The following is a 26836-nucleotide window of genomic DNA, read 5'->3' as shown; positions in this document are numbered from 1 at the left end:
TCTCAGCTTCAGTGTCATTTCTTCAGAGAAGTCTCCTAGACACCCTTGGACTAAGTTAAGGTCTACTCCATGCTCCCCAAGGCAGCTTTACTGCCACTTGTACAGGACTCCAGACACTTAAGAGATGTTAGCTGCTCACAAACTGAGCACCAGGCTTATCTGCTCTTGATTGCCTCATCTGGACGGCTGTGGATTAAATTAGGTGATTCATATTCATAAACTGTTTAACAGGAATCGGCCAATAATGGTCAGGCAATATTGCCACAATTACAGTGGATACTCAGACATTTGTTGTTTGTGACAGAAGGGCAGCACACCAGAAATCATGATTAAGTCAAAAATCACAGCCTGAATCAACCCTGGGAAATGCTGGGGAACCACTGCTCACATTTTAAACATTACTGTTCCCGATGACTTAGGCTCCTTCAAGTCCTAGTGGGCCTGGCCAACATATCCCTGGCTAGTATCCCACAGGCTGGGTGGATTTTGGGGTGTGGGGTGGGGGCTGGACCTCCCGTGTGGTTGGACCAGCAGCATCCATGAGAGCTTGCTAGAAATGCGGCATCTTGCTCCCTTCCCTAAGACCTGTTAAATCAGAATCTGCATTTTCACACATTCAAGATTGGAAAGCATTTCCCCAGATCACAGTGTCTCAGAACTAAGGGCTAAAAAGGATATATATAGGTATTTTTTAAGTTTCAGGTTCTGGTTTCTATACTAATACATCTTCAGTCACGCTGACTGGCCAGAATCCATTCTCTGAACACCCTTGACCACCGACCTCACATATATTCTCTCCTATCTCTAAGCAGTCTTGCCTGCTCCTTCCCCATTTCCAAAATCTGGGGCTGCCATGAGTGCCCTCAGTACCTATCCTCTTGGCAACCAGACAGGGCTGGGCACCAGGTGATGTCAGGGAAATCGCTGGGTCACAGCAAGCAGGTGGCCTTCTCAGGAACCTGCGTGAGAAGAGCCTGAGGGAGGGACCTTCTCAGGAACAGGGTGGGAAGCACCCTGATACAGTCTGGGCTGAGGCACAGAGGAGACTTGAGAGTACCTGTTTGCTCTGCCAGAAGGGCTGGGCCCAGACCACTGCAATTGCTTCCCTGCCATCTCCCAGACTCAGCTGAGAGCCCCCTCCCTGTCACCCAGCCCCCGTGGGAATGGCTCAGGCCAGGAGCTACCATCAAACTAGCTCCTTTCTCCCAGGGCCTAGTGACTCCTTGACAGGTTACAGCCCCAAAGACAAACAGATTCTGCCAAGCAAATAACTGTTCAGCAGTGGGGGTGTTGGGGAAGGCCTAGGAGTGGGTCTGAAGTTGCCAGAAGACCCAGGTGAAGTGGGGGGTGGGCTCCCCTGCAGAGAACAAACAGCTGTGGGCACCTGGAAGGAAGCAGGATGCAGGTACACTGTCACGGGTGAGGGCACTCACCCCAGGGGTCTCTGGGCCAGTCCCCCAGGCTCTTTCACTCTGGGCTCTGTATCAGGGTGCTCCCTGAGAAAGAAGAGTCTTGCATTCAGGCCCATGGGGCAGGGAACCAAACAATGCTTGCTGGCTGATCAGTGCTAACTTGGCTGATACTTATTTGTGCTGGAGATACAGTAGTGATCAACAGAGGCATGGCACCCTGGTGACCTACAGGTCATTTGGAGGCAGGTGCCTTACCTTCCTGGTCACTGGGCACCAGAAAGCACAGGAGATCCCATTATAAACCCAGGACTAATTTCCCAAACATATGATGAACCTCAGCGTCTCAGTTTTCCCATCTGCAAAAGGGAAAGGCCCAGAGGCCAAATAGTACCCATCACGGAGCCATTATGGGGCCACACAAGTTTACAGGAGGCTTGAGGGTTCAATAAAACTCACCAACACACATGAAAACAGTTTTTTTTTTTTTTTGGTGTGTGTGTTAATTTAATCATACAAATATTCATTTATACAATAAGGAAAAACCTCCTCATCTTTATCTCCTCCTAGGCACCATGAGGCCCCACCACAAACATCCAGCTGGCTTTCTACACACACCACTGTCCAGGTGGGAAGGGCAGCCACTGCTGCTCCTGCATTCACCCAAGGAAACAAAGGAAAAGTGCGGTGAGGTGGGGTGGGGTGGGGAACCAGCTTGCACTTCTGAGCCCTGGCAACCCTACCATCCTCTCCTGCTGGGCTCAGATTGAATTTGGGGAGGTATTTATTCTCATGCCCATTTCCCACCATGACCACCCTCAGGCCACACCAGCTGTTTGGTGAGGTTCTCTCCAGGCTGGAAGTAACTTTGATGGGCTTAAGGTTACAGCCAGTCCTTACGGGGGAGAGAAGGCTGACTGCTTCTTGTAGAAAAACGCCCCAAATTCAACTGTCCTCATGGCAAAAAGAAAAAAGGCATGCACACGTGCACATCCATCCACACACACACACCTCACTCCATGCACACTGACAGATTCTTCCCAAGTCTGAACCCCTCTGTCTCCCCAACTGGGTTCAGACACCTAACCATGGTGTCTGCCTCACCTCCTGGGTGCCACACGCAGGTGGTCCCGCCCAGAGGTGGCCTGCCACTTGGTGAAGATTCTAAGAGGAGCAGGGACTATTGGGGCTGAGAGGTAGCCACTACCACCCCACTAGGCAGGGGAGCAGAGAGGGGCTCTAGGCATTGCTCTGAACCCATACCAGTGAGGAGAAAGAGAATGAAAGCTACTGATACCGTCCCTGGGCTGGGGAAGCCATGGACCCCTCTGCCTGCACTCCATGACTTGCACTTACTCTGGCCCTCTGCAAGGAGCTCACCTCACCTCCAAGGATGTGCACATAAATGGTTTGTTCTTGGGAAGGGAGACAAGGTGCTTGGAACGTTTAACTTGCCAAGTGTGGTTGCCTAGAAGCAAGAGGAAGAGCAAGACGACTCTGGCAGACCCAGACCCACTGATGGTGGCCCATGAAGCCCCTGCTGGGAAACTGGGAAGGGGCACCCAGTGTTGGGCAGATGAGGAAGTCAGGAAAGCAGGGGTTGTGAAGCCTCCCACAATCCTGCCAGGGACAGTGGAGATGTGCTGCTTCAAGGCTTCTAAGCAGTAAGAACAGCTGGGCATGCATGGGGTCCAGGGAGGCAGTGTCTCAGGAGACTGGTACCAGCAGCAGCAGTCTGGGCCTAATGAGGCCCTCAGACAAAAAGCCATCCTGAGGCCTGTGGCGCGGGCACCTGGCAGAGACTTCCCTCTGCTCTGCTAGGGAATGGAACACTCCCATGCACACAGGAAGTAGGTGCTCCAGAGTAAGCTCTAGTCGAGTCCCAGACCCAGCTGCACCACGCTTCTCAGCAGGCTGGCTCCACCCACCCCCAGGGCTTCTCCAGTGGAATAAAGTTTATGCCCCTTTTATTTTGGGGGGGAGTGGGGAGGTGAAGAGGGAATTTCACACAAGCTTTTCTCCCACAATCAAGCTTTAAAAAAACAACAGTCTCAGAAGAGGATGAGGAGGAACAAACAACACACATTTTTTGGAACTCAGACACCCAGACAGAAACAGGCAGGCAGACCCTCACCCACACCCAGGCTATATGACTCCTTGCAGCCACTCATCACCTGGTCTCCCTGCCTGTCTCATACCCTCACCTACCACCCAGCTGGACGGGGGTGTGGTAACAGGCAGGTGACCCTGCAACAGCACCCTGGATCCATATCCCTGGCTCTCAAACCAACTAAGACTTGAGGGAAGGAGGGGGGTGAGAAGAGAAGAGGGACTTTGCATATTCTTGTATCTTTGGCAGACAGCTGTTCTAGCCTGGTTCAAGCTTCCCATGGAGATATCCACATCTCAACCTGCTCAGAATCCACAGGATGCCAGGGGGGCCACCTGCCTGAGTGAGCAGCCAGCCAATCAGCCTCTTGCTTCAGCTGGGCTGCCACTTGCCCACCTCCCAGCCAATAACCTAGCATCCTGGCAGGGAGGCAGGGCTGTGGAGGTCCTCTCATTTCCATCTAAATGTGGTCTCCAAGATCAAGTAGTCAGTGGCTGGCCCTTCCCCATGACAAATTCCCCTTTTGGGGCTGTATTTTCCAACCTCTACAGCTCAGCCTCCACTAACAGGTTGTGAAAATATCACAGAGGACAACTGAAGGGAAACAGGGAAAGGAGTTGTGTGACAACAGAGAAGCATGGGCCACCTTCAAGCTTGCCTGCTGCACACCTGCTGGCGAGTTGCACCAACACCCGTGCGTGCACACGTGGTGCATACGTATAACCAGCACAGAGGCACTGTTCCCAGAGCAAATGGGAAGCTACTGCATGAAGAATCCAAAAGAGCAGTAAGCATGATGGCATTTCTCTCTGCCAAGAGAAACATGGAAGAAAAGCAATCTGAATTGTTACAAGGGTGTGCAGAAGGACACCTCTCGGGCTTAGAAAATCCCACGTCACCCGAGATCTATCCTCAAGGCTTCCTCTCCTGGCCACACAGGGAAGTTTGGTCTTCAGAGAGGTTCTGATGCTAACAAGCCACAGGGTTGATGAATACAAATGTCAAAGGTGTAAATCAACAGAAGATTAAGAGAAAAGAGGAGGAAAAGGGTGATAACTCATTGGCTGATGCCATTAAAAACAAATGGGGTCAGAGACTTCTGGAGTCATGTGGCACGGCAGATGTACTCCTGTAGCACTGATCCGCAGAGTCCTCAAACATGCCACGCCAACTTTTCACCTGAATCTCTTCCAGAGCAAGCACTATTCTATAAAGAATATGTTATCCCTTATTTAAAAAAAGAAAAGTGGGGAAAGAGGGAAAAAAATTAACATGTGCTCAAAACTACAACCTCTCTGTAGGCAAAATAATTTTTGTTTAAAAAGATGGCTTTTTTTCCCCCATTTTAAACTTTTTCCCCCTTCCCGAGTGACCTAATGACTTGTTAGACTGATGCCTATAACAAAACCCAAAGTGGCTGCATGGATTTCTTCTTGGTAGCCTCAACACCATTCCTGTGATTCAGCATTCACACATGCATACTGAGTTTACTCAAAACTAGTCTGTTCTGCTTCTTCCTCTTCTTCCGGGATGAGAGGGGGTCAGAGCCAGGGGTCTGTGCGATGTGGTCTGCAATCCAGAGGAACCCCTTGCCCTAACCCCCCAAAGTCAGGCCTTCTGTCTTTTGTTAATTTTTCTTCTTGCTGACACCCGTTTAAGACTGGCCGAAGGGGTAAGGCCCATGGAGCCCCTGGAAGAGAGTGAAGATAGTCAGTGATGGTAGACATAGCAGTGCAACTTGACAACCAAACCAAGTGCAAGAATCTCTGGTTCCCAGTGAGTCACAAGGAAGCCCCAATTCACAGACAAGGCCTGAGGGCCTTTGCCACACAAAACCTCAGCAGGTCAAAGATCAGTACATTTCAAGTTGCTAAGTTTCTCACTGAATCACACCATCCAAAGAGAGGGGACGGTAGAGAGATAACTCCCCAGTCTTTCAGATGGTAGATCAGTCAATGCCAACCTTCCTTCACCCAGGCCACAAAGCTTTCCTATTTTCTTCTTGACAAAAGTGTCTCAACCACTCTGCTAAAGATCCTTATATGCCATTCTATGCACCTTAACTTCAGATGTAAGGCTACTGCTAGCTAACAACACATATATCAGCAAAAACACAGAAACAGCAACTATTTATTTAGCACCTAGGTCCCAGGTACAGTACCAGGGGCTAATCCTACATTGCCTTTAATCCTCACCTCTGCCCTAAAAGCCAGGTGAGTATTATAACACCTGTTTCACTGATACCCATTTTACTGCAGAGACTAAGACTTGTTCAAGGTCATGTGGTTAGGCCAAGTGCGGTGGCTCACGCCTATAATCCCAGGACCTCGTAAGGCCAAGGTAGGAGGATCACTTGACCCCAGGAGCTCGAGACTAGCCTGGACAATGTAGTCAGAACCCATGCCTATAAAATTTTTTTTAAAAATTAGCCAGGCATGGTGGCACATGTCTATGGTCCCAGCTACTTGGGAGGCTGAGGTGGGAAGATCACTTGAACCTGGAAGGTCGAAGCTGCAATAAGCCATGATTACGCAACTGCACCACTCCAGGCTGGGCAACAGAGCGAAATCCTGTCTCAGTTTTTTTTTTTTTTTTTTTTTTGAGACGGAGTCTTGCTCTGTCACCCAGGCTGGAGTGCAGTGGCCGGATCTCTGCTCACTGCAAGCTCCGCCTCCCGGGTTTAACGCCATTCTCCTGCCTCAGCCTCCCGAGTAGCTGGGACTACAGGCACCCGCCACTTCGCCCGGCTAGTTTTTTGTATTTTTTAGTAGAGACGGGGTTTCACCGTATTAGCCAGGATGGTCTCGATCTCCTGACCTCATGATCCGCCCGTCTCGGCCTCCCAAAGTGCTGGGATTACAGGCTTGAGCCACCGCGCCCGGCCTTTTTTTTTTTTTTGAGACGGAATCTTGCTCTGTCGCCCCGGCTGGAGTGCAGTGGTGCGATCTTGGCTCACTGCAAGCTCCGCCTCCCAGGTTCACACCATTCTCCTGCCTCAGCCTCCCGTGTAGCTGGGACTACAGGCGCCCGCCAACACACCCAACTAATCTTTTGTATTTTTAGTACAGATGGGGTTTCACCGTATTAGCCAGGATGGTCTTGATCTCCCGACCTTGTGATCCGCCTCTGTCGGCCTCCCAAAGTGCTGGGATTACAGGTGTGAGACACTGTGTCCGGCCAATCCTGTCTCATTTTTTTAAAAAAAAATCACGTGGTAAGAGGCAGAGCCAAGATTCAAAACCAAATCTGAGGGACTGCAGTATTACTTCTCCCCAAACTGGCTCTCCCTTGCCACATGATAAGGTTTATTCCAACCTGCCAAAGGCACTTTCTGTGCTGCTTGGCTGAGCGGAAGAGGCTTCACAGTCTTGCTTCCCCTCATAAGAATGAGACACCAAGATATGCCAACATCAAAAGCAGCTGCACGAACCATGACCATGCTGGACCGTGACGTGTGCTTCCTCCCCAATCCCTGCTTTCTCTTTTTCCATATAAAGCCTCCCAAAACCAGAAGTACGTCTCTAGTTGCTTGGTGGTATCACTAAACTAAACAAAAAATCCTGAGGAGATGATCTGGGGAACGGACAGGCCAACACCAACGGGGCATCCACTACGTGCCAGGTGCTACAACAGCACCTAACACGTTCTCTTTAACCCTCACAAAGATCCAAGGAGACAAGTATGGTCTCAAAGCTCAGAGAGGTGAGGCAACCTGATTAAGGGAGCAGCACTGGTGAGGGAAGCAGCTGGCATTTGCCAAAATGCCACATGGCTGTCAGCCCGAGCCAACCATGCCTCTAGCAGATGAGCTATGGCTCCAACCATCTCAGCAGCCACAGCATCCACTCACTCAAGCAAGCGTGGGCTGGGGCAGCAAAGGGCTCTCAGATTCCATTTTGCAAGGCCTAGTAGGGGGGTAACATACATCAGAGGTATCAAGTTGGTGCAAAAGTAATTGCAGTTTTTGCCATTATTTTTATTTTTATTTTTTTCGAGACAGAGTCAAGTGCTGGGATTACAGGCATGAGCCACCATGTCTGGCTTTTGCCATTACTTTTAATGGCAAAAAACGCACTAACTTTTTCACCAACCTAATAGAAAGTAAAGCAGCTTAAAACAAGCTGCCCTGACTCAGCAGCTCCCAACAACAATCATTCATCTGGAACTACCCAAGAAAAGCAACAAAAGCTTCAATTCCCTGAAGGGTTAGAACCAATACAATGCTCAAAGGTCTCTGTGCAGGAAAAAAAATGCACCGCAAAAAGAAAACCTGGCTAGGTATGGTTGCTTACGTCTACAATGCCAGCACTTTGGGAGGCTGAGGCGGGAGAACTGCTTGAGGTGAGGAGTTGGGAGAACAGTGTGGGTAACACAGTGTGGACTCCATCTCCACATGCAATTTTTTTTTTCAGTTAGCTGGACATGGCGACGCATGGCTGGAGTCCCAGATACTCAGGAGGCTGAGGCCGGAGGATCACTTGAGCCCAGGAGGTCGAGGCTGCAGTGAGCTATGATCATGCCACTGTACTTCAGCCTGGGAGACAGAGTAAGACCTTCCCTTTTAAAAATAAAACAAAGTCACAGGTTCTGAGGGTTAGGAAAAAAATAATACATTTAATAAAGAAAAGAGAAAACTCAAAAAACAAACAGCATGTTTCCTATGAAATATTTACTCCTTTACCCTAAATGTAACTGCTTTCCAGTTCAAAGCTCTACACACTTCATGTGGGCCTTTATAAAGCAAGTACTGGCCTTATGATTTGTCTAGAATACTTGAAGAAGGGAGTTTATGACTTTGCCAAAAAGCTGTTGTACATTCCCACTTAACAGATAAATAAAGCAGGTTCTATGCAACTGGCAGCAAGAGGAATAAAGACACGTGCATTTTCAGATGTCCGTTTGAGTGCCCTGGCCCTCAGACCATTCAGTGTGGTATTTAACTAGTTTAGATTATCGTTATTGTTGATCCTCTATTTACTGATGTTCCATGCCTTTTATGAAGAAAAATGCTACCTAATTCTCCTTTACCCAGTGAACTACGTATTAGAGATGTTGTTAACTGGAACAGAAAAATGGTTTGACAAACAAGCTCTATTTTCCTTACCCCCAAATTAATTACCATCACTTCAAGGAAGAGAGAGGGTGCCGACTCTATTTGGAACCTATTTTACAATCTAGACTCCCCACACGCAGGATCATAGGTGTCTCATGTGGATCACAGAACACAGGCAACATAACACCAGCTGTAGAGGAAAAACCTGGCAAAGATTCCAAGAACAGCTTGTCTGGGGAGTCCTATGGCAGTAGGCCAAGTGGGAAGACCATGGCGGTACCTTCTGGATGGAGGTACTTTCAATATGGGAGGCCCATCCACATTTCAGATTCCACTGGAGTTTTTTTTTTTTTTTTTTTTTTTGAGACGGAGTCTCGCTCTGTCGCCCAGGCTGGAGTGCTGTGGCGCGATCTCAGCTCACTGCAAGCTCCGCCTCCCGGGTTTATGCCATTCTCCTGCCTCAGCCTCCCGAGTAGCTGGGACTACAGGTGCCCGCCACCTTGCCCGGCTAGTTTTTTGTATTTTTAGTAGAGACGGGGTTTCACCGTGTTAGCCAGGATGGTCTCGATCTCCCGACCTCGTGATCCACCTGTCTCGGCCTCCCAAAGTGCTGGGATTACAGGCTTGAGCCACCATGCCCAGCCTCCACTGGAGTTCTAAGACCTGGTATAATGGGTTCTGGTAGCCAACGACAATCCCAGCCTAAAATTAGGATTTGGCAATACAGGTAACATTCACTTTCTTCTGGGGCCTAGCAACTCTTCAACTTTTATCTGCAGTAAAAGCAGATGCCGAATATTTTAGCTAACCTGGAATCAATTAAATACCTCTTGTTACACTTGTACCACTACTAATAAGGAAAACAGATCAAAGGGCAGATGCATTAGATGGTACCAAAGGACCCTGAATTCAACTTTGACTCAAGCAAAAATCGAAGCCATCATCCTGATTATAAAACCCAGTGAGGCCAGGCATGGTGGCTCACGCCTGTAATCCCAGCACTTTGGGAGGCCGAGGAGGGTGGATCATGAGGTTGGGAGATCGAGACCATCCTGGCTAACACGGTGAAACCCCGTCTCTACTAAAAAATACAAAAAATTAGCCGGGCGTGGTGGCGGGCACCTGTAGTCCCAGCTACTTGGGAGGCTGAGGCAGGAGAATGGCGTGAACCCAGGAGGTGGAGCTTGCAGTGAGCCAAGATTGCGCCACAGCACTCCAGCCTGGGCGACAGAGCAAGACTGTCTCAAAAAACAAACAAACAAACAAATAAAAAACAAACAAAAAAACTCCCAGTGAGCTTGATGCAGAAAGTCACTCCCCTCTAGGAAGAATCATGTCCTATCACATAGGGACTAGCAGCAAGACTGATTTATCCACGCTAATGGAGACTATAAATACTCAAACCCAGAAAAAAACTCTGGTATCTGACTCCAGGTCTAAAGGCTAGTTGCTCAGGGCATACACTATTTACACAGAAATGGGTTTCCAAAGGCTACACTGAACAGCCCTATATGTGCTAGGGGATATGAAACTGTTCAGGTCCATAGGGGCTGAGGTATTGCTTGTTTTGCCTCAGCTTTCCCTAAGCTTTCACTGACCAGCTATCATAGGAAAGAGCATGGGGACCTAAGTTCAACTTGGCTAGAGAGCAGACAAGCCTTCTTAAAGCACAGAGGCTCCACAGTTCCACAGTCATTAGCTAAGGCAGCAACGCCTCCTGCTCGCCAGTGTTGGGAAACAGACTTTTGCCTTAGGCCAGCTGAATGATTACAATAGTTGGGCCAAGTCCTGAACTGCATCTCCACAATGCAATAATAACTACTGCAAGCCATTATCTGGCTAATTTCCTAAAATTAAAAATTTTTTTTTTGGTTGGGGGGGTAGGGGGGGAGCGGTCCTTGCTATGTTGCCCAGGCTGGTCTTGAACTCCTGGCCTCAAATCATCTTCCCACTTTGGCTAAGTGCTGTAATTACAGGCATGAGCCACTGTGCTCAGCTCTAAAATATTGTTAGAGAACATTCAGAGACACAAAGATGAGCTCAGTCTCATCCTTAACAATCTCCTAAAAGGAAAATTTAAGATCTAGTACTTATAATCCTGTCCTCAAAGCAAACCTAAAAATAACTGTCTCTCCTGATTTGTTTTACACAATCATTTATAGTTGTGTCTGTCGAATAGCAAGAATCACTCCTAGCCAGTGACTTGGTTATCACTTATCTTATGTGAGAGTAAACCTGCAATATCTTAGAGTCCTTCCTAAAATTATACAGAAGTCAAAATAACCTTTCCAAAAAGGAGTACTAAAAAAGTATCACTGATAGAAAACATTAACTGTATGCCAAAGTACTAAAAAACAGGCAATCGTTCTATTTCAGTTAGATTTTTTTTTTAACCTGCATTCACCTATTTTCATCAGTAGGCAGGGCAGTGCTATCAGAAGAGTAGGCTGCCCTTCTGAGGACAGAGCTGTTCCTGATACTTATTTCTGCCTTGCACACAGTAGACTCAAGTAAAATGAATGAATGAATTATAAAATACACTGACTGGTGAGTCAGCCCGTTTTTCAACATTCTAGGAAAAAAAAGAAGGCTGAAATTCCTAATGAAAAAAAGGATGTCTTGTTGAGAGATTTTTGCGTTACTCTTTCTCTATATGAAAGCTTGTTGTTTAGATAAATCACCACAACACAGGACTTTCACATACCTGTCTTTATTTTGCTTTTATTTGTGATTTGATTTAAATAAATAAGAAGGTTCACACAGGTTAATAAAAAGACAAGCACGTTTGCTGTATGGCTGAGAAATAATATGCTCTCTCGGTGTATACTGATGGCATTATCAGATAACACCATGAGGACCCTCCTCCTCCTCATTTCCTGGGTCAGTCCTGGTCAGTGCTTCTCCCGCCTAGTGCTCCTTTTGTATCAGTTATGTACACTGAATGCAAACACAGAAGAATACAGGGTTTAGTACTAAGTCCTGTCCTGACTGTGTACTGCAAACATTGTGTGGTGAGGCCCTGCTCACAGGCTGGCTTGGCTGGCAAGGGCCAGAAACTGACTAGGCCCTGATCAAACCCATTAGTCTCTCATTAACTAGAAATAAAATTAAGTCTGTACTGGAGTAATGAGCAGGGCAATGAGCACTCTCTCAGGAATGTACAAACCAGGGCCCTTTCCTTAGTGCCTTCTGACTACCTCCGGGAGGCTTGCTGGTTGGCAGAGCAGGGCCACATCAGCATGAGAGAAGGACTTCTGTAGATGATTTAACATTGGTCTCGCTCTGTTGCCCAGGCTGGAGTGCACAGGCACGATATCGACTCACTGCAACCTCCACCTCCTGGGTTCAAGTAAGTGATTCTCCTGCCCAGGCTGGAGTGCACAGGCGTGATCTTGACTCACTGCAACCTCCACCTCCTGGGTTCAAGCAATTCTCCTGCCTCAGCCTCCCAAGTAGCCAGGACTACAGGTACCACCATGCCCAGCTAGTTTTTGTAGTTTATTTAATAGAGATGGGATTTTACCACGTTGGCCAGGCTGGTTTAGAACTCCGGACCTCAGGTGATCCACTCACCTTAGCCTCCCAAAAGTGCTGGGATTACAGGTGTGAGCCACCACACTTGGCCTGTTCAAGTCACTTTCATGTGACAGTCTCCCAAAATTCAAAGATGTATTTGATGCACTGGCTGAGAATGAGCGCGAGAACCAGTCAAAGAATAGGAAAAAACCCTACTTTTATGCTCAAGGGCTGATGACAGGGCAAGCTCAGTTCAACCAGGCCTTCTGATTGTGCTGAAACATTTAACTCAGTTATTAGTGTGCTGAATGTATTTTTAAAGCTCTTTAAATACAACTTTTTTTATTTGCCTCTGTAATAGTTTTTCTGTTGCTCTTAACTTATCTCTACAGTCCTGTTGGGGAACTTCTCATCTACCCATTTATCCTCCCTTCACCCATTCATCCAACCCTTCATCATCTATCCCTCCATCCTTCCTCTATCATCCATCCTTCCATCCCTCATCCTTCCATACATCCTCCCTGTCATCCATCCTCCTATCCATCCAAAGTCCCCCACGGCAAAAGGCAACTTCCACAGCCTTCACCCACCCCTACTCCCCTTACAAATTTTTTAAAAACCATGAAGAATAAAACTCAAACATAATTGTGAATGAAAACACATTATTCAAAGTTTCTACATGGAGGTAGAGGATCCTAGCTGAATGTGACTTCCCCTTTTAGTAAAGATTTCAGAAAAAAGCTATTTGTGATTCAGAATTCTAGCTCCAAAGATCTGATGTAATAGCAAGTGTGCTAGAATCCAAGTGGGATGCTGTTATACAGAACTCTTTCACGGTCATCTCCTAGGGTAGAGGAAATTCCTAAAAAGGAAGAAAGAATCAGTAAGAGTCTCACTGGGGAGGACACCCACATGAGAGAAGCTTATTCAAGTTCCCAGTCATGTAGCCACCCTGCTAGGACACAGGGTGAGGCTGCTGGTCCAACTTTCTCTCAGAATTTTCATTCAAGTTCCTGTAACTTTCTGTCAACTACCCTTTCCTTACAAGCCATCATCTCCACTGTGTGTCTTACAATTAATTGACAGGCATCAGCTCCCATAATGGCTGGTGGATTAAGGGAAGAGAATAAGCTCTCTCTCTCCTTCTTGGTTCCTTTCAGCTATATTTGGTTTTGTCTTGCCACTCCCCTACTCAAAAGCATTGCTGGCACTGGCACTCTCTCCTTTCATATTAAATGTTAACTCTCCTTTGCTTGGCTTTTAAAGGTCTTCCTCCAAAATGCACCCCACCCTCTTTAAGCACACCTCACTCACCACGGCCAAGCTAGCCAGTGTCCTGTGAACACACCCTGCCTGTGGTTGCCTCTGAGCCTTCCCGCATGTGGTTCTTCTTCCCTCCAATTCAGTTTGAATCCATCCTCCATCAAGGGATTGCTTTCCTGATTACTCCAAGCCTTATTGCTTTGGCCGTCGCCAAATTCCTATGATCACTTAAAAGTCAACTAGAACTCAACATACTTGATCTTCACTGGCTCTTCTTCTTTCCTATAGATTAGTCACATCTATGTTATCAGATAGTAAATTCTTTGAAGATAGGGATTAGTGGCTGAGCACCCAGGAGACCTCACTTACTGACTGAAAAAATATCAGTCAATATTATTGACTGTGTAAAGCAAACGGGTTTAACTGGCCCTTAGGCAGTGAAATCACAGCAAAAAGTTCAAGACCCTCAAACCTTTGCAGGGGAACACCCACAGCTCTAAGGAAGCTCCCATTTTTCCTGAGATACAACAGTTCTTAACCTTACATTTTGTTCTGGTCCTGCTGGAATACAATTAAAGCAGACTTAGCTGAGAACAAGTCATTTGAAACCTGAGCATCTATACCAGGAGCCATTCTTACACTTTTGAATTATACTTTATCTGTTTGAACCAATAATTTCACTAGTCCTACTTTGAGAACTTTCATCAGAAATTAAAATGCTGAATTCAGAGTATGGGGAAGAGAATGAGCCCTTATAGCCAAAATAAAATATGCTGGCAATCTTGGGAACATTAGCTCTGCTTTAGCTACAAGAGTGCATAGCATTAGAACAATCTAAAACAATGCTCAGAGCCCAAAGCAAATAAAATAGAGCTGGACAGCTTGGAAGCTACTGAGGTACAAAAAGGAAAGTTCCTGGAGATACTTTTTATTCTCAGTCAGATAGTAATGTTACAAACAACAAAAGACATTTTCTAAGGCCCATAGTGTTTGCTTAATTTATTTAAAAAATGCACACAACATTCATGCCAATGTAAACACCAGCAAAGCTGGGAGGGCTTTACTGGCTCTTCTGGGTTTTCAAAAGAGAATCATCAAAATATTAAGCCCAGAGTCTTCTGGCAAGTCCCTTCTGGTACAGAGTGTGCTAATCTGCCAGCCAACTGGGACAGGTCCCTTGGTTGCTCTGTGTTGCTTCCTACCGGCCTCACATTCTTTTGCAGTTCCTACAATGAACGAAGAGGTCTCTACGACCTGACACTAAGTGTATAAACTACCTCCAGAGAATAGCCAACAAACTTCACTTGCCAACAAACCTCATTGTAGTGTGGTCTAGAACATTAGACTCAAACTGGATCCCCGGGTTCCAGCCTGCAGCCCACCTTCAATTTGCTGTGTGAATGTGAGCAAGTTACTTATAATACTTCCCTATTATTTTTTCAAATGAGGATTATAACTATGAAAGTCACAAGTGTGTTGTGAATGAAGAATAAGAATGAAAGCAGTAAAGGTACTATGGATAGTATGAAATGGTTTACATGTTAGATAGATAGTGTTAAGCTCAGTCCTTGGACCTCTATGCCAGAGGTTCACCAGTGGGGGAATTTTGCCCCCCAGGGGACATCTGGCAATGTCAAGAAACATTTCTGGTTGTTACACTGTGGGGAGGGAGGGCGGTACTATTGGCATCTAGCGGGTGAAAGGCCAGGAATGCTGCTAACCACTGTACAACACATAAGACACATATACCCTTGCCTCGTTAAAAAAAAAAAAAAAAAAAAGAGACTTAACTGGCCCAAAATGTCAACAGTCTTAGTCAGCTAAGAAACCCTAACCTCTCATCATTTAGGGAATCACATTCAGTCTTATAGCATTAGATACCATCCATGTGACATAACTCTCAAATTTATATCTCCACCTAGACTTCTCTCCTACACTCTATATTCAACTTGGAAATGCAACAGCCCACTTGACACCTCCATTTAGATGTTTATATAAACATCCAACGTATCCAAAATGGTACCCTGATCTCTTCCCTACTTCTACCACATCCTTTCCCCTCTCCATTGATGGTACCTCCATCCCTCTAATTGCTCAGGCCAAAAACCCTGGTGTTATCCTTTATTTTCTCTTATATCCCCTTCCAACCTATTAGCAAATCCTGTTAGCTCTAACTACACAATATAGATCCAGACATGGACCACTTCTTTTACCTCTACTGCCACCAGCCTGATCTGAACCACTCTTACTCATTGCCTGGATGACCGCACTAACTTCCCTGTTGGCCTCCTGTTCCTACCCTTGTCCTGTATTTACTATACAAGAGCCAGAGTGCTCCTTTTATAGCATTAAGTCACACATATTATCCCTCTATTGAAAACCTTTTAAGGCTCCCCTTTACCCTCAGACCAAAAGCCCAAAACTTTATAAGGACCCACAAAACGCTCCACGATCTGGTCTCTGTCTCCTGACTTCATCTCCTTCTACTCTCCCTCTTGTGGTTCTGCTCCAGGCACTGGCCTCCCTGCTATCCCTTGAACACACCAGGCAAACTTCCACTTCAGGGCTTGCACTGGTTGTCCTCTGCCTAAAATATTCTTTCTCCATATAGGCTTTACAGAAACAAAACTCGACTTTAAAGGAACTGTAGGACAGCCCTTACGTATGTTCTAATTCTAAAATACTCAGTACATTCAAAGAGAGATTTTTAATTTGTCCCAGAAAAATAAGACTCCACAGACTGTATCTTGTGGCCACTATCAAGGAATATAGACAGGTTTGGTTTTTGTGTGTATGACATCAAAAATGCAGATCTGCTGTAACAAGAGTGAGTTAATGAAAATTTCAATGCCAACAAAAACCTAAACCCAAGTGACTATGAAGGTTTCTAGGTAATCTTTTCCCTTCTTGGAGGCTCGAGAGAAAGCAATAGTTTGTGGGGAGAAGAGGTTTAATAGTAGAAAAGTCACATAATATTTGGTCAACGATTGCCTTGATCCTCATTTAAAATGTAGCTGTACATTACAGAAAGCCCACAACTGTCGGCCCAGCTAATAAAAATGTGCACTCGAACACTGCAATTGGGAAGCAACACAGTGCAATGTTAAGAGAATAGAGCACGCTTAGGAGTCAAAATAACTGCTTTTGTTGGTATCCTGGTCTTATCACCCCGGTACACGACATTGGGCAAATTACTGAACCAGTCTCCGTAACTGTAAAGGAGTGATAATAACAACACTTTTATCATGGTACTGTTTGTAGACTACATGAAGTAATGCATGCCAAGCACTGAGTCTATTGTCTCTGGGGAATAAAAACTGGAGGCTGGGAAGCAGGGAGGTGACTGGTGTTTTTTGCCATAAGCTTTGTAGAACTACTTGTTTCCTTAAACTACGTACACTGATAAATTTTAATAATGAAAATTAAATTTAAAAAAGTCCTCAGCACAGCGCCTGGTGCGTAAGTGCTCAATCAATGATAGTTTTACAGCTCTGATTAATGTACTTTCATTGGCATGAGAATAGTGTGTTCTTACTACCTGTTCCTTGCCAGAGGGCCAAGTGACACCAATTTTCCATCTAGCTTCTCTTTGAACCATCTTTGAACCTTTCATGGAGAGGATCTGCATGTGAGAATGAAGACAATTCTAGGGTTTCATGGCAGTGGGAAGGTTACACTGGTGCCCTCTTAATGCCTCACATAAGCACTAGCCCAGTTGAGGACACCAACTACCTGCCTTCTGATCAAACTACCCGGGCAAATGTTGGTTCCAATTCCACGAAATCACCCCAAACCCTTCCCTTATTATTACGTTAAACTTTTTGGCCATTTCAAAGTAGATAATAGATCCACAAGCCATTACATTGCCAGGCCCATAGAACAAAAGATCTGCCTTTTCCAAACCTCCTCCAGCAGCCCCCACTACTGTTTCTAAACCCTCACCTGGATGGAGAGAAAAAAACTCTTCTATGCCTTAGTCAACACAGATAGCAGCAGGTGAGAAAAAGAGCTGATTTCTGATGTAACAGAAGCAGACTGAGTCCTGCTAGCTCCAGATACAAAATGCTTTACAGGATGACTGTTAAGAGAGGAAAGGGGTGGGGGTGGGGGAAGAGAATAAGCACAAAAGCAAGCCGGCAAGCACGAGCGCGCGAGCAGATGGCACTTGGCAGGGCTGGCTCTGGAGGAGCGGGATGAACCTCCCCACAAAGATAATAATAAGTTTCTCCTTCTGAACCAGCATTTGATGGAAGTAATAACAGTGGCTCAGACTGTAATCCAGTTTAAAGGGGGAATATATGACATATACCAGCCTCAAACACTTTTTTTTTTTTTGGAAGAAAGGACAAACACAATATAAGAGCCATATTTCAAGAAACAAAATAAGTGAATTTGGGGTCCTCTTCAGCTCCCAGTGTAAATCATTACTCCTGTAGTGAAAGAAAGCAAAGCATGTAGCTGTCCTAAAGAACAGCCCCTCGATTCTGCCAGCCATACTCTTATTCCCAGCTGTCCTGAATCAGGTCATTTGGGGTCTTACTGCCCTGTAAAGGCCTTCTTAGAAAACAGTGAAATCTTAAAAATTACTGGCATATAAGAAAAAGGTGTATGTAACTTTAACAGGGCTTTTTTTTCTCTTTCCACACCTCTGTGAATTGTTCTTCATCAGTTTCACACTGTCCAAACAGAAGCTACTCTGGCCCCCCAGAGATGAGTCACAGTGCTAGAATTCACAGCAAGGTTACCCTTGAGTCAACAGAGTGAGCACCCATCCTACTCTGACTTGATCGTCAGAAGCTCTTCAGCTAATCACATAACAAGGGATAATTAAAACACTTTCTAGCCTTCACCAGTATTTGATCTCACTGTTCACCTGGGACAGATAGTTCAGTCACAACTGAGCTGACAATAAGGCCAGCCAAATTCTAACAAAAGCAGGGAGCCAGATTTATGAATCTTTGAGGTGAGTCAGCTTATACTTACTTTTCTGACTCCTTCTGACAGCTCCCCACAGGGAGAAACCCCTTTGGGTTGTGGGATGCAGCTAGGGCAGGCCTTCCCCCCCAGGGACGGAGCACTGAGTTCAGAGAGCTTACGATGACTCAAGAACAGCTGGGAAGGACTCCAGGGTGTCCAGTTCCTGGCACTGACAGATGTGCCATTCTGTTGACATATCCACCCAGCCCTCATAGTGCAGGTGCCTAAAGCAATCTTTTACCTTCATCCTACCAACCTTAGCAAGTTAAATTGTAACTATGGAGGCAGTAGTAAACTACCTGCCTGCTAAAACTGTGGTCATAGGCTTCCAGAGCATCACGTTCTTTCCCAGACTTGATGGCAAGCAGGGACTTCTCTGGAGTTAATCAGATCTACTGCCAACTCAGCGATCCCTGACACTAGCACCTCAGGCACCCCTCCTACCTAGCCGATAAAGATGGCACCTGAGCCAGGCGCGGTGGCTCATGCCTGTAATCCTAGCACTTTGGGAGGCCGAGGTGGGCAGATCATTTGAGGTCAGGAGTTCGAAACCAGCCTGGCCAACATGGTGAAACTCTCTCTCTACTAAAAATACAAAAAATTAGCTGGGCGTGGTGGTGCGTGCCTGTAATCCCAGCTACTCAAGAGACTGAAGCAGGAGAATCGCTTGAACTCAGGAGGCGAAGGTTGCAGTGAGCTGAGATTGTGCCACTGCACTCCAGCCTGGTCAACAGAGCGTAACTCCCGTCTCAAAAGACAAACAAACAAACAACAACAAAATGGCACCTGGGCTGAACGGAAAACACTTCCCAATTCCAGAGCCCCAAGGTCTCTTTCTTCCTCTCCACTCATTCACAAATAAAAGGGTGCTAATTTACTATAAACACCACATGGCTTGGGTACCTTGAGTGTAAAAATACTTTTATCTTTTTTATCAACCAGAAAAAGAAGTCACTACTTTAAAGACCCAGCAAACACTGGAGCTCTTCAAAAGATGCCATAGTCAATGATCAGATTATATAAGGGTTGTGTATCTTATTTAAACAACTCCTCATTCACACCTTGATACTACCAGTCATCAACTCAATCAATGCAAGCTTTCCCCCAACACAACCTCCAGCCCAACAGGAGGATCGAGGGAAAGCTCAGGTTCACCTACCATCAAACACCTGTCAGTAATGTGGCACCGGGACTTGAATGCCAGCTCCACCTCTCACTGGCTGTGTGATACTAGGCAAGTTACTTAGCCAGCTAAGCTTTAGTTTCCTCATCCAAAAATGAGATACATGTAATGTATCATCTTTACATCTTTGTTTCCTCATCTAAAAATGAGACGATACATGTAAAGTACTTAGCAGCATGCCTAGCCCATACAAATAGTTAAAAAATAACTCTGATATATACCTGATCTCATCACTTCCTCAGGTATATACTTCAGAACCTCAAGCATGCCTGCCTTTATAAATAAATAAATTACATATTCTCAAGCCAAATATAAATGTTTAGGATTATCTCTGCATTTAAGGCTCACATTTAGCAAAGATTTATGATAGATGTCCACTCATATTTATGACAGATGTCCTCCATTTAACCAATTCTTTTCAACATCATTTGTATAATTATTTAATCCCTACTCATCAAAAAAACACACTGCAACCAACTGAACCTATCTCCCATTGTCCATCACCCATACCTCGCGACTGCAGGCCCCTTACTCACTCTGCCCTTGGCACCTCAACTGTTCTCCGTGTCCTTGCTGTCTGTCCATCTTTCCAAGTCTCACCCATCCTCTGAAAAGCCCTTTCCTTCAACTCCATCTCCACTTCATCTCTTTACTCACTCTGCCCTCAGCACTTCAACTGTTCTCCATGTCCTTGCTGTCTGTCCATCTTTCCAAATCTCACCCATCCTCTGAAAAGCCCTTTCCTTCAACTCCATCTCCACTTCATCTCTGCTTCTCTAACTCTTATTGCACCCTTTTAGCCATTACATACAACATAGGCTGGGAGCAGTGGCTTGCATCTATAATCTCAGCACTTTGGGAGGTCAAGGTAAGAGGATCACTTGAGCCCAAGAGTTCAAGACCAGCCTGGGCAACATAGGGAGATCCCATCTCTACAAAAAAAATTAAAAATTAGCCGACTGTAGTGCCATAAGCCTGTAGTCCCAGCTACCCGGGAGGCTGAGATGGGAGGATCGCTTGAGCCCAGGAAGTCAAGGCTGCAGTGAGCTGTGATTGTGCCACTGCACTCCAGTCTGGGTGGCAGAGTGAGACTCTATCTCAAAAAAACCACACACACACACACACACAAAAACCCAAAACACAGATTATACATTTGGACTATGTTGTTCTCTACTGACCAAACTCATACTTCATTTTGACTGAATTGCTCTCTAATTGCTTTGTGCACGTTTCATATCCCCTACTGTACTGCGGGCTCCTAGTGGGTAGGGATCCTTTTATTCCTCAAGTCTCCTAATGTACGATGTACACTGCTCTGAACAGTGCCCAGATGTATGAATATTTACTGATGACTACCTCCTACACCCTATTCTATTCCTAAGGAGCCCTAAGAGCTAGAGTGGAGCTGACTCAACTTTAGCCAGAAATGCCTTCAGAGAACCTGCTCGATGCTTCATATAAATGCTTTCTAGGATTCTGCTTAGATTAAGAAAAAAAGGAGACTCCAATTTCTCTTTGGCATCTAGGTTTCACATTTTCAATGCATTACAGTCAATAGTCTTTTTGGATATTATCTCTAATGGGAAGTTCTTCTCTACAGTTCTTGCAAATGCTACTTCTAAATGGTCCTACAAAGTCCAGGAAAAAAACTAGATAACATATTAATACCAGGAGTTCATCAACTTCAAGAAATAAGTCAATAACCTCACCTTAGTCCAGTCCTTCCAAAAGAAGCAACCCCTGGTAGGACCTCAATTAACGCTGACAGAAAACACCAGCCCAACATTCCCAACCTTCTGTGATGACTGTGTGCAACCATCACAGAGGTGGTTAAAAAGCATCAGTCCCTAAAGAGGAAAACAATTAATGGTCTCTCAATTCAGGAAGACAAGTGCAGTGCCCTGGCCAGGAACAGCACAGCTCTCTCCTAAAACTGCAGTGATGGCCAAGCCAGAAAGCTTGTAGTTGGGTGAGGCAGCTTCCATTAGAGAAAGCACAGGAGCAATTGGTTTGTTTTGCCTCAATCAACGTTAGTCTTCCCATTAAACCCAACAGACTCAAGTTCTCATTCTAACAAAGCATGCTTAGCCCAGGGCTGGCCCATTTACCACTCAGAACAGTCACAGACTCTGGAGGGTTAAATTCAAGAAAAAATACTAGAGAAATAGGAGCTTAGAAGAAAACATTTTATTTATTAGAGCGTTAAGATGTGAAACGTCTTTCCTCAAATACAGGCAATTTACTCTCTTGCCAATTTACTTCTCTTATATCCTATACAATTAACACTAATCCACAAAATCCTTTGTAATGACCACCCAATCAACCGATAAATCAATCCTTCATTATGTTATTACTACTGAAAGAAGTCTTTCCTATTAGAGCATGTGAAAGAGGACTCACATCACCTAGTTTTCTTAATTTGTCTCTTGATCTAGACCACATTTAAACTACTGGTCAGGCCGGGCATGGTGGCTCACACCTGTAATCCCAGCATTTTGGGAGGCCAAGGTGGGTGGATCACCTGAGGTCAAGAGTTAGAGACCAGCATGACCAACGTGGTGAAACCCCGTCTCTACTAACAATACAAAATTAGCTGGGCGTGGTGGCACATGTCTGTAATCCCAGCTACTTGGGAGGCCGAGGCAGGAGAATCGCTTGAACCCGGGAGGCAGAGGTTGCAGTGAGCTGAGATCACGCCATTGCACTCCAGCCTGGGCAATGAGAGCAAAACTCCGTCTCAAAAAAAAAAAAAAAAAGGGCCAGGCGCTGTGGCTCATGCCTGTAGTCCCAGCACTTTGGAAGGCCGAGGCGGGAGGATCACTTGAGGTCAGGAGCTCGAGACGAGCCTAACCAACATAGTGAAACCCTGTCTCTACTAAATATACAAAACTTAGCCAGCCATGGTGGTGGGTGCCTGTAATCCCAGCTACTTGGGAGGCTGAGGTAGGAGAATCTCTTGAACCCGGGAGGCGGAAGTTGCAGTGAGCCAAGATTACGTCACTGCACTCCAGCCTCGGTGACAGAGCAAGACCCCATCTTGGAAAAAATAAAAAATAAAAATAAAAATAAAATAAAACTACCGGTCAGAAAAATATCATTCTTACAACATAGTCACTTGCCCCTCAAATAAACATAAACTTTATTTTTAAAATTTAAGGTGAATGCCAACATGAATTGAAGCCAGAACAGACATAACAGTTTATGAGGTAATATGGGTAGGATGCTAGGCTTAATATGCAGCATTATTATTCAGAGAAGAATACACAGGAATGCTCACAGGACTCCACCACATGAACCACCTACAACAATGAACTCCCAGCATCAGGGCTTTATTCAACCAACCAAAATCAACAACCAGGAACCATCATCACCTTAGCAAACTATGGAAGACACTAATCAACTGGCATAGAGGAAAACAGATCAAGAAATCAAACACCTAGAAGACTGCCTCACAACAATCAGAATATTTAAAATCACAGTTAACTCTACAAACAATTCTCTCACTTATTCACCATATTTGAAAAGTCAAAATATCACTGGGGCCTCTCTGGATTGTGGATAAGAAGTCGATGGGCCATAAAAGACTGAAAAGACATCAACAAGAAGACATGCAAACAGGGTAAATAAAGCAAAGCCCAACAACAATATTTAGAATAAATAATTGAGCAACATTCTTTCTTTTTTTTAAATACTAAAGGTAAAGAACTTCACTCTTTCAACACCCAAACTATAGCAGAGAGACAGGAGTAAATTATAAATGTGGATGAAGCAACATCCACAGGACATGAAGATGGGGGTGGGGAAAGGGGAGAAGGGATGAGCTTTTGCGTTGTTGCTGTTGGCAGGAGAGCTGAGCAGTCTTAAAGAACCTCCTCTGGGGAGCGGCAGTCTAGGATTCTAGGTTTGCCATGAAGGGGTATCACAAGTCCCAAGGCCCACCACCTACCCCTTTTCTTCTCCAAGGGCACCTACCTTACTGTAAGTCACTACTGATAAGTTGTTTGCGTGACTGCTGGGAGACAGATTTACAGAGTTCTGTGACAGTCTATTCTGGTCTTGCTCAGTTTGGTCAGGAGCAGGAGCCCATGTGTCAGGAGCAGGAGCCCAAGTGTTTTTGCTGATCGAGTCGAACTCGGAGCCCCCAGGGTCTTTTAAGTTGTTTTCATCTGATTGTCGGTTCTTTTGGGGAGAGGCAAAAGGGTTGAAGTTTCCTTCTACCTTACGATGCGGCTGTGTGTTGAACTCCGTTTCAAAAGATGACAGCTGCTGCGTTACTCCTAAAAGTCCACCCACCTCCACACTGAGAATCACCCAGATGACATCTGAAACAAAAAGATAACTCGTGTCAATGCTAGGCTTACCCTTATGGCCCAAGATAGCCACCACCAAAAACTCCAAACATTATCCAAACCATAGAATGAAACATTCTTCTATATGCTAGTTTTAAAAGCTTGCTAACAAAGCTGCCTGGTACATTTGCATTGCATGCATAGCTACATTTTTGGTAATGTCAAATTCAAATTCTAGTATAAATTCAGCAGAGGTCTGTGGTAAGATCCATGAAACTCTATTTATAAAAAGCTTACCAGTTGATGCCAATGCACCGTCATCTTTGGAAATCATTATTCCAGAGAACGATCAATAGATAGAAATCAAAAGTTACTCTTCCTAGAATTAATACCTCTTTGTGGTTTTTCACTTTATTTTACACGTATTTTTTAACTCAGAAAATTCAGGACTGGCATAGTTCTGGAGTTTTAAAATGCTTACAATTACGAGAATTACAACTTTACCAACGCTCTTCCCTTTGGGAGCAATTTAGAATGACCATAGGTTGTCCAAACTAGGACAAATGAGAGTGAAAGAGGGACCTATTAATAATTACGCCAGGACCAGCACTTCTCTAGACAAAATGGAAGATACTATCACCCTGGCAATTTGACCAAAAACCACCAAGAATTTGATGTATTTCTAAAATACCCAATTTAACACCTGCTTTGCTTTTCTGTCATACAGTCATGCATTGCTTAATGAAGAAGGTATGTTCTGAGGAATGTATCATCAGGTAATTTCATCACTGTGTGAACATCATAGAGTGTACAAACCTAGATGGTAGAGCCTACTACACACCTAGGCTAGATGGTATAGCCTATTGCTCCTAGGCTACAAATCTCTACAGTATGTTACTATACCGTTACTATATTGAATACTGTAGTCAACTGTAGCACAATAGTAAGTATGTGTGTATCTAAACATATCTAAGGCCAGGTGCAATTTTTCATGCCTATAATCGCGGGCACTCTGGGAGGTCTAGGCAGGAGGATCACTTCAGACCAGAAGTTTGAGACTGGCCTGGGTGACCTGGTAGAGACAGACCCTGTCTCTACCAAAATTTAAATATTAGCTGACTGTGGTGGTGCTCGCCTATAGTCCCAGCTACTTGGGGGACAGAGGTGGGAGGATTGCTTGAGCCCAGGAGGTACAGGCTGCAGTGATCTGTGATTGCACCAATGCACTCCAGCCCAGGCAACACAGCAAGACTCTGTCTTAAAAAAAAAAAAAAAAAAAAAAAAATTACGGACGGGTGTGGCAGCTCACGCCTGTAATCTCAACACTTTGGGAGGTGGAAGCAGGCAGATCACTTGAGGTCAGGAGTTCGAGACCAGCCTGGCCAACATAGTGAAACTCCGTCTCTACTAAAAATTTAAAAATTAGCTGGGCGGCCGGGCGCGGTGGCTCAAGCCTGTAATCCCAGCACTTTGGGAGGCCGAGACGGGTGGATCACGAGGTCAGGAGATCGAGACCATCCTGGCTAACACGGTGAAACCCCATCTCTACTAAAAAATACAAAAAACTAGCCGGGTGAGGTGGCGGGCGCCTGTAGTCCCAGCTACTCAGGAGGCTGAGGCAGGAGAATGGCGTAAACCCAGGAGGTGGAGCTTGCAGTGAGCTGAGATCCGGCCACTGCACCCCAGCCTGGGCGACAGAGCAAGACTCCGTCTCAAAAAAAAAAAAAAAAAAAAAAAAAAAAAAAAAATTAGCTGGGCGTGGTGGCAGGTGCCTATAATCCCAGCTACTCAGGAGGCTGAGGCAGGAGAAATGCTTGAGCCTGGGAGGTGGAGCCGAGATTGTGCCACTGCACTCTAGCCTAGGTGACAGAGCGAGACTCCATCTCAAAATAAGTAAACAAACAACAACAACAAAAATCTAAACATAGAATAATAAAATATATGATATGAAACATAAAAAATGATATACCTGTCTAGGGAATTTACTATGAATGGAGCTTTCAAGCCTGGAAGTTGATCTGGGTGAGTCAGCGAGTGAATGTGGACTGAACACTAATGTAGACTTCATAAACACTGTGCAATTAGGCTACACCAAATTCATTAAAAAAATAAACTACAATGTTATGGAAGCTACAGTGTCACTAGGTAATGGGAATTTTTCAGCTCCATTATAATTTTATGGGACTACCATCATTGACCAAAACATCATTATGCAGTCCATGACTATAGAGGGAAACCCTACCACCTATCCACAATTAAACCATACATGTATTTTTAAATAGATGCACCATAGGACATTTGGTCATAGTTCAGTTCTTGATTTGCTCAAGTGCCAAAGCTAAGGGTTCAAATAAAATAAGAAAGTAGCAGTTTCCTTTGATGTTCAGCACCTCACTCCAGAGAACAGAGACACACACATTCCTGCTGGAAGGTTTTCAAAAAGCAAAACACAGAAAGGCCAAAAAGCTTTTAACTGTGTGAACCCTACTCAAAACAAATACAAAAAATTGTCTAGGCTCCTAAATAACTGTTGAAAGGTTGATAGAAAAATGCAAATACATTCCACCAGTTAGCTACCTAGAAATAGAGATAATATAATCCTAGAACAAACACTAAAAACAAGTAGTGAAGGACACTAAGGAAAACTCTCTTAGGCTGTGTTTATTCTAAATTTTTAATTTGGGCTGTATATCAGAAGAAGGCAGCCTGGCTGGGCATGGTGGCTCATGCCTGTAATCCCAACACTTTGGGAGGCCGAGGTGGGTGGATCAGTTGAGGTCAGGAGTTCGAGACCAGCCTGGCCAACATGGCGAAACCCTGTCTCTACTAAAAATACAAAAATTAGCTGGGTGTGGAGGGGCATGCCTGTAGTCCCGGCTACTCGGGAGGCTGAGATGGGAGAATCGCTTGAACCTGGGAGGCGGAGGTTGTAGTGAGCCAAGATCGTGCCCCTGCACTCCAGCCTGGATGACAGAGTGAGAGCTTGTCTCAAAAAAAAACAAAAACAAAAACAAAAAGAGAATCTCAGGGTATCAC

At 45.2% G+C, this 26836-nt stretch overlaps 1 protein-coding gene across 7 annotated transcripts in view; it reads right to left on the bottom strand.

Moving 5' to 3' along the window:
* Window positions 1–1886: 1886 nt before the first annotated feature.
* Window positions 1887–26836, bottom strand: part of ILRUN (inflammation and lipid regulator with UBA-like and NBR1-like domains) — a 115610-nt gene continuing 90660 nt past the window's right edge. For 4 of the 7 annotated variants that reach the window (XM_074038338.1, XM_074038339.1, XM_005553252.4 and 1 more), the window contains 2 exons: window positions 23484–23833; window positions 1887–5209 (listed from right to left, as the gene is read on the bottom strand). In XM_074038338.1, the coding sequence (XP_073894439.1) occupies window positions 5174–5209; window positions 23484–23833 (386 nt within the window). In that variant the 3' untranslated portion in view covers window positions 1887–5173. Of the gene's footprint in view, window positions 5210–7811; window positions 8078–23483; window positions 23834–26836 lie in introns of those variants that run through there. The other 3 variants (XM_065544124.2, XM_065544125.2, XM_074038337.1) reach the window with 2 other exon arrangements.

This window comes from Macaca fascicularis, chromosome 4, assembly GCF_037993035.2.
Source record: "Macaca fascicularis isolate 582-1 chromosome 4, T2T-MFA8v1.1".
In the NCBI taxonomy this organism is placed as follows: Eukaryota; Metazoa; Chordata; class Mammalia; order Primates; family Cercopithecidae; genus Macaca; species Macaca fascicularis.
Note: the sequence above shows the minus strand (reverse complement) of the source record. Positions and strands in the feature narration are given on the sequence as shown.